The following is a 7,566-nucleotide window of genomic DNA, read 5'->3' as shown; positions in this document are numbered from 1 at the left end:
AAGGTGCAAGCAACTTTCCCTGTTTAATTAACCCTTCATTATTGCCAAAAGGAGCTCTGCCAACGCCACTGGCCAACCCGGACTAGATGGCAGCTGAGGAGGCTGGAGGCCAGGCTCCGGGTGTGGTGGAAGGGAGCAGTTACTTGGAGTAAGGACCTTGCTGTTGCTCCAGCGTAGGACTGGGAAGGCCTGGGTGGATGAGGAATGGGGCCAGCCCTGTGGGGTGGATCCAGACCTCCAGGTAGGAAATACTGCTGTCCCTCCTCCAATGAAGGCCACTATATGTCAGTGGGACAAAACAGCCCCTGAGGAGGCCAAAAGGGAAGCCAAGTGACTTCCCTCTTATTCCACTCTGTGGAGCCACCAAACCTGCCCCACAGCCAAGGGGAAGAGCACAGCTGGGACGTAGCCTACGGCTGGACCCAGTGTCCTTTCCCCCTCCACCACTGGGTCTGCACTGCAGCGGGGGGCACCATCCAGGGTTTCTGGGCACGGTGAGGGGGCATGACACGGTGCAGAGGTCTTCCTGGGCCTCGGTGAGAAAGGCCTGACAACAAATGGAGTAATAAAATGTCTGTTTTAATGGCATAGAATAAAAAAGAGGACTATTGATCACAAGTAAACCTTACGCCACTTCAGATGCTGGGCACACCTCCACAGACGGGATGTGCACAGCATGCCGTGGGAAAATCTATCCAGGGTCCGCCAAAGCTGCAGGAAAGCAGGGTGCCCTGCCTCCTGCTATCTATAGTCCCCTTTTTATTCTGTCTTATTAAAACAGCTGTTTTATGAAGCCACTTGTTGGAGCTTTCTCACTGAGATTCACAAAGTCCTGCGCTGCCTCTTTTCCCCGCCCCAGTTGCAAAACATTACCCTATTTCACAAGAGCTGAGAGGAAGCCATTTCCCCATCAAGTGACCAGAGCAAAGGAAGAGAAACAAAAAGCCCCAATAGCTTCTCTCCTAAGGTCCGTGGGATCCTGAGACCACGTCGTGACGGGTACCCAGCCCTGGGCAGGTGACTGGGACGTTCTGGTTCCAGTTCAACCATCCTGGCCCTGCAATTGTGTCTGTGGAAACCCAAGCCGTGGGACAGAAAGTGGCTTGTGGCAACGAGGGCATATCAGGACCCAAAAGAAGCCACCCAGCTGCTCAGCGCCTCCGGCCAAAGCCTTCCTCCGAAGAAGCCCTGCTTGAGCCGAGTACGGAGGGTGCCAAGAAGGACGTGATGCTGCCCGTGACCCATGTGCTAGCCTTTGGTGAGTGCCAGAGGCTGTGCGGGCTCCCAGAGGGTGACATGAGGCACCCAGAGACTCCACAGAGATGTTACGTGGCTGTTTCTCTTGCAGGTACTTGGCTGGTGGCACAGAGCAAGGCTACACCAAGTGAGTATCATGAGGAGGTAGATGGGGAGTTTGGACACATATCTGGTCCCCCACCCATCTCTTCCCCAGTCCTGCAGAACAAAACTCGCCCTTGTGTGGAGATGGGGCCTGGAGCCAGCTCCAGGCTCACCACAGGGCAGCCGGGGGCTGGGGACTCCTCCCTGTCTGCATCTCTCTGCCTGCGCAGGTGCCCTCACGGTCTCCATCTTCCTGAAGCCACCTGGGGTGATCGCACCGGGAGGCTCCACCACCATCTGCTGCAGTTGCCAGTGTGACAATGGGAACTTTGTGCTGTACAAGAAGGGCCACTTGTTCCGTACCCTGAAGCTTCGTGGCAGCAGGGCCGAGTTCTCCATCTCTAATGCCACCAAAGAGGACACAGGTCCCTACAGCTGCCATTACACGGATGGAGACACTGTGCTGGCTCGCAGTGAAACCCTGGAGGTCACGGTGCACGGTGAGGGAAGTGCTGTTACCCCTTCACACGGGGTCAGATGCCACATGGGCAGATGAGGATGCACGTAGCAACTTGGCTTCCCCATCCATGTGACGGGCAGGGCTTTTCCTCTTCTTCCCTGGCCTGGAGAGGTGGGGACTATCTTCACCCCTGCCTGAGCCAGGTGGTGGAGTCATGGAGGTCCCAGTGGCTGCCGGCACCCTGCCAAAGCCCTGCACGACTTCTCACGCCCTCTCCTCTCCCCACAGAGTTCCGTCTCCCCACACCTGAATTCTCTGTCCTGCCTGGGCCTGAGGTGGCTGCAGGAGCTCACGTGACTTTCCGTTGCACCATCGAACACTCCAGTGCTGGCTGTTTCCTGTACCTGGAGGGCCAGGTCAAAGCCAACTTACTCTCAAACAAAGAAGACTTCAACATCTCCCATGTGCATAAAGGCAATGGGGGCCGCTACAGCTGCCAGTGTTTCTCCAAGGTTGTTTCGTTGGAATGGTCTGCTGTCAGCAAGACCCTGGATTTGGTGGTGAGAGGTGAGACATCCCCCCAGCCACATCCTACTCTTTTCTTCCTCTCTGGCATCTGCCACATCTCGGGGGAACTAGAAAAGAGGATATGGGGGAAGAAAGCAGCTGTAACAGGGGTCCAAGCAGAGGATTACAGCTTCCTTCAGATGTGGTTGAGCCTTGCCAGCTCCTCAGAGGCCCTACAGATGACCTACAGACCCTATAGACACAGGGTTGCTAGTTGGTGGGCAAGGGCCAGGGGACACCTACGCCTGCACCTACCAGCCCCAGGGACAGTTGGACCTCTCATCGCAGCCCAGTCACACCGTCAGGCTGGCAGTAGCGGCAGGTGATGGCCAGCTCCATATTCCTGTCCTCCTCCCCATCTTTGGTGCCACTGGGTGGGGTGACAGGTCAGAGACTGTGGGAAGGGGGTGTCCCAGGGGGCAGGGATGTGGGAGGTAGAGCCGACAGGAGCCCTTGAGGCTCCCTTTGCTCCCCATGAACTCCCCTTTATCCCTCTTTCTCCCAGGAGCTCCTCAGCACCCACATGTCTCTGCCCCAGGTGCACCACGGTGTATCCCTTCTGTCCCCATGGGTCCCCTGTTGTCCCCATGGGATTCCTTTGGTCTGGGAGCTCCCGGGGGGGCTCATCCCAGGGGTCCCCAGTGACTGTCCCTTCCTGTCCCTCGCAGATTACACCTGGAGCAACGTGGTGCGCCTGGCCCTGGGGGCCGGGGTCCTGCTCCTGCTGGCGCTGATCGTGGCCGAGGCCGTGTACAGCTGCCGGCGCAGGCCGGGGCCCCGCTAGGCTGGGGCGCAGCTCCCCGCCGCCTCGGGGGACAGTCAGCCATGCTGCCCCCGCCGGAGCCAGCTCCCTGCGCACGGAGCTCCCCGGGACTGGGACCAGTCAGGGAACACTGGGGTTCCCCTCCAGCGCCTCACAGCTGGGACAAATAAACCGTCCCACCCCCGTCCGGCTGCCTCCGGGAGTCACTGCGGGAGGGGCAGGTTGAGGGTGGGCTTCGGCCCTGGCTGCTGGGGGGACCTCCATGGCAGGGGGCGGGGCTCTGGGCTGGGGGCGTGGCCCTAGGAGGGGGCAGGGCTCTGGGCTGGGGTGGGGTCCTACAGAAGGGGCGGGGCTCTGGGCTGGGGTCCTACAGAAGGGGCGGGGCTCTGGGCTGGGGCCCTATGGAAGGGGTGTGGCTCTGAGGTGGGGCCTTATGGAAGGGGCGGGGCTCTGGGGTGGGGCCCTGCAGAAGGGGTGGGGCTCTGGGGTGGGGCCCTATGGAAGGGGCGGGGCTCTCGGGTGGGGCCCTATGGAAGGGGTGGGGATGTGGGGCTGGGCCTCAGGGCACAGCCGTCCACCCACCCCCCCCACCCCCCCCCCCCCCCGGCCCCGGTGTGTCCGTGTCTGTCTCCTCCTGCCCCCAGCAGGGACAAGCGCCTTCCCCCCGAGGAGGCGGCAGGGCTGAATAACCAGTCTCAGCTGCACAGCCTTCCAGCGCTCACGTTCGTTTATTGTTTTAAAACACTGACGAAACACATCACACCATGATCTATATATATAAATTTACTTTTATACAGATATAAATTTATATATATAGGATCTTGAAACCTCTGTACACTCAGGACACAAAGTTCTGGAATAGCTTCACTGGCTACAACAAAAGTATTTTTCTTATGAAAACAGAAAGAGGAGGCGCGAATATCAAAAATGCGGGAAAAAAATTAAAAACGAGTGCAAAATGAATGAAAGTGCAAAAAAGCTTTTGTTATCATAATCACGCTCCTTCCAAAACACACACCACCCCCCCCTTTCCTCCCTCCAAGGACAAGTGAGCCTCAGGCCCCAGAGTGAAGGGGTGGATTGGAGGGAGGGAGCCAGGGTGCAGCCCTCGGGTCTGCCCCTCCCCTCTGCACCCAAGGGTCCCATCCCAGAGGTTAAGGAGTGAGGAACGGAGGAGCAGAAGTGGCCAAGTCACATCCCCCTCACGGCTCCCTCCTCCAATGCCCCTCATTGCACTCACACCCCCGAATTTGCCTCTCAGGCAGCAGCTTCCCCAAGCCCTCAACCCTCCTAGACAATTTGGGGGGTTTCTTTCTTTTCTCAAAGTGCTTGTGATCGACATGGAGATCACGGAAGGCAGAGGCAGGCGGCTGTGCTCCGGTGAGGGGGGCATGACCACCCTCCTCGCTGAGCTCCATGCTGGCTGCTCTCATGGCAATGGAGACCTTGGCCTTGCACCGTCATGGTGCTGCCCATTTCCACGAGGAGGGAGAAACACCCTCCAAGAGGCTCCAGCTGCTCCCATGCACCCGGAGTCACCTGTGGACCAGCCACCCCAGAAGACACCCCGTGCCTGAGGCTGGAGCATGTGGTGGGACATCTCCCGTGGCCCCAGCTGATGCCAACACCATCTCCAGCAGCAGGGGCAGCAACGATGGGAGCACAGGCTTGGGGGCCTCCGCTCAAAAAAACCATTTGATTTTAAAAATCCCTCACTGACTTAGAAATTTTGGCTGCAGCCACATCTCTCAGAAAGAACCCCAGAGAGGAAGCTATAGGCCAGACTCAACCCCGTTGTCCTCTCTGGCCTCTTAATGACACGGCAGCAGACACGCCTGTGAGGGCTTTGGTGAGGCAACAGGGGAAGGATGAAAAACTTTGGTGCTTTTGCCTTGGTCACAGCTGCCCTTGATGCTCCCTGAGGGGGGACTCCCAATCGGTGCCCTGTGGAGATGGAGGAACTGCCAAGGCCAGGGGTGCAGCAAACCTTCCTTCTCCTGGCTTTGCTGCTGGGACCAGAGACAACTTCTGCTTACAGAGGACACATCGCCCTGGGACCAGAGCCTGCCACCTCCACAGCCACAGAAACCACCACATTAAAACAGCGACACACCAACGGTAGGGGAAATGGCATTGTGGTTCCTCCACAAACACCCATCCACACACAGACACACAATGCTTTGGGTTTGGTTTTAAAGGAAACAAGAAGGTTATAAGTTTTAACAGTAAATAGCCCTTGACCACCTACAAACCCTGTAACTCTCTCACCCGGATGAAGCCAGAAGCTTCGTACCCAAACAGCTGAGTCAGCCCGAGGGGCTGATGCTCAAGACAGCAGGTAAGTGTGTGCGACAGAGACCCCCACACCTCCCATCCCCCGTCCAGCCGGGCTCGTCCTCCTGACCGCTGCTCCCCGCGCAGACAGAGCTCAGGCCCAGCAGAGCGGGGGTCCAGCCGTGCAGCCAGACCCCACAGCCAAGGGGGAGCACCTTGGCAGTTCTGTCCAGTTTGTGTCTGCTCTCTTAGAGGGAGGTCAGGAGAGCCCGGGTACGGCGGTACCCACGGGCACAGCTGGTGCCCAGGCAGAGCAGGGCTTGATCCCACCCAACAGCAGAGCAGGAGATGATGGTGCTGGTGGTACCCAGTCTTGCGGGCCAGCCCTGGCTCGGCTCACGGCTCCTCTTCCCCTTCAGCAGGGATCTTCTGAGCTCACCACCACCTCCGCTCTCCAGGGCAGCCCTGTGAGAGACAAGGCTCTCCATCCTTCACGCAAGTTTCATGTCTGACACCTGGGTAGCAACTCCTCTCCCAGCACCCAGGGACGGCGCTTAGTCGCTTCCCCAACAGGAGGAATGACACAGCACGAGGGAATGGAGCAGACGGGAACAGGGTGCTTTCATAAGGTGTTTCCTTACAAGCTCAATTACCATGTCCTGTGCAAGGGAGCCGTTCCGTTCCAGATCACACCGGGAGAGGTCTCAGCACTGTTCACACAGAGAGTCTCACAGCTGAAGGTCCCAGGGCTCCTCTTCTCCCCCAGCACACAGCGGCCCAGAAAGAGACTTCCCCTCAACGGAAGAGACCAACTTCAGGACCATTTACTGCGGATCAAGGGTGACTTGAGGAGTGACTGTGGGACCCAGGGACACGGCTGTTCCTTTCCACTCCCCCTCTCTCCACAGCTGGCCACACTGCAGTGCTTCAGGAGATGAAAGAGCATAAAAAAGGAGAGGGAGAGCTGCCTAAATCAAACCCAAGCATTGACAGAACAAATACATGGACTAGTTGAGAGTCCTGCGTGAAGAGCAAGCAGCAGACGTTTCAAGAGCAGGTCAAATGTGACCCTAAATATTTGATAACAAAGAGTCAAAATGCTACATTTCCATGAGAAGCCTAGAACGGGTGTGACAGTGGCTCCCAAGGCAGCACTGCTCCAAGACACATTGCTGGTGCACTTGCTAAGATCCCTTCATCCCTGTCTTTGGGCACTGGGAAAGAGGGAAAAATGTTTTGCTACTGGTACGTCATTGTTGGGAATGAGAAAGAATGTGGATGTGGGACCACATCACTGCAGACCATGGCGAGCCCTGTGGGCAGGCAGCCGCCCTCCACTGCCACACCACTGCTCCAACAGCACCCACAGCAGGCGTGTGCAGGATGGCAGACCATGGCCAGAGCAGTGCAGGTGATGCCAGGAGACACAGGGACTGTCAGAAGCTGTCTGGGCTTCTGCCAGGACCCCCCAGGCATGTCGGCTTCCCGGGCTCTGGAGTCCAAGCCTGCTTGGCCTCTCCTCCGTTACAAGGGACAGTGTTACGTGGGCACTCCCACAGTGCCTGCACCCTTGCTGAAAAGATGCTATGTTAAAAAGGGACAGAAAAAAACAGTTAACTGCTGAATTTCTTTTAGGTCTGCAAGTAAGGAATCCAAGGACAGCAGAAGTTCCTGCTCTTCAGACAGCAAAACCTGGGGGCCTTGGCGAGGGCAAAAAACGGGGAGAAGGTGGCTTGGCAGGATCGAGTCAGCCAACTCGGGAACACCTTCAGAAGCGAGCCGTGTATCTGCCTGCGGAGGAATGGATGCTGCTTGTCCTCAGCAGCTGTCTCCGCTCTAGAAAAGGCTTTGCTCCTGATACATGGACCAAAGAGGGCCTGACTCCTTACTCCTTTGCAGAGGATTTCAATTGCTGCAGGGGGAACAAGTGAACCAAGTATCCTTTCTCCCAGAGACGTGCTGGTCAAGTCAGCCTGAAGCACAAGAGGAAATGGAGCTGGTTCTGCACCCACCCAGCCCTGGCCCCGTGGGGTCCTGGGGCTGCTGCATTACAGTAAAGAGGAATAACGCACAGATGCTGGTCGTGGGCTGAGCAGCAGCCAGGACACATTGCTCCCTGGAAGGGGCAAGGGGTGGGCCACTGGTTCCCAGCGCGGTGAAG

General features: G+C 57.7%; 1 protein-coding gene across 1 annotated transcript; it reads left to right on the top strand.

Moving 5' to 3' along the window:
- The first annotated feature begins 985 nt into the window (after nt 1–985).
- Nucleotides 986–6,254, top strand: LOC104350356 (osteoclast-associated immunoglobulin-like receptor). The gene is made up of 10 exons (XM_086474940.1): nt 986–1,258; nt 1,349–1,384; nt 1,572–1,841; nt 2,090–2,368; nt 3,037–3,136; nt 3,776–3,853; nt 4,393–4,511; nt 5,410–5,469; nt 5,553–5,678; nt 6,172–6,254. The coding sequence occupies exons 1-10, from the start codon at nt 1,228–1,230 to the stop codon at nt 6,252–6,254; spliced, it is 1,182 nt and encodes a 393-aa protein (XP_086331066.1). The 5' UTR covers nt 986–1,227.
- Nucleotides 6,255–7,566: the final 1,312 nt, after the last annotated feature.

The sequence above is a fragment of the Leptosomus discolor genome, chromosome 17 (assembly GCF_034619465.1).
Source record: "Leptosomus discolor isolate bLepDis1 chromosome 17, bLepDis1.hap2, whole genome shotgun sequence".
NCBI classification, from domain to species: domain Eukaryota; kingdom Metazoa; phylum Chordata; class Aves; order Leptosomiformes; family Leptosomidae; genus Leptosomus; species Leptosomus discolor.
The sequence above is the reverse complement of the archived record's forward strand: the minus strand, read 5'-3'. Positions and strand labels throughout refer to the sequence as shown.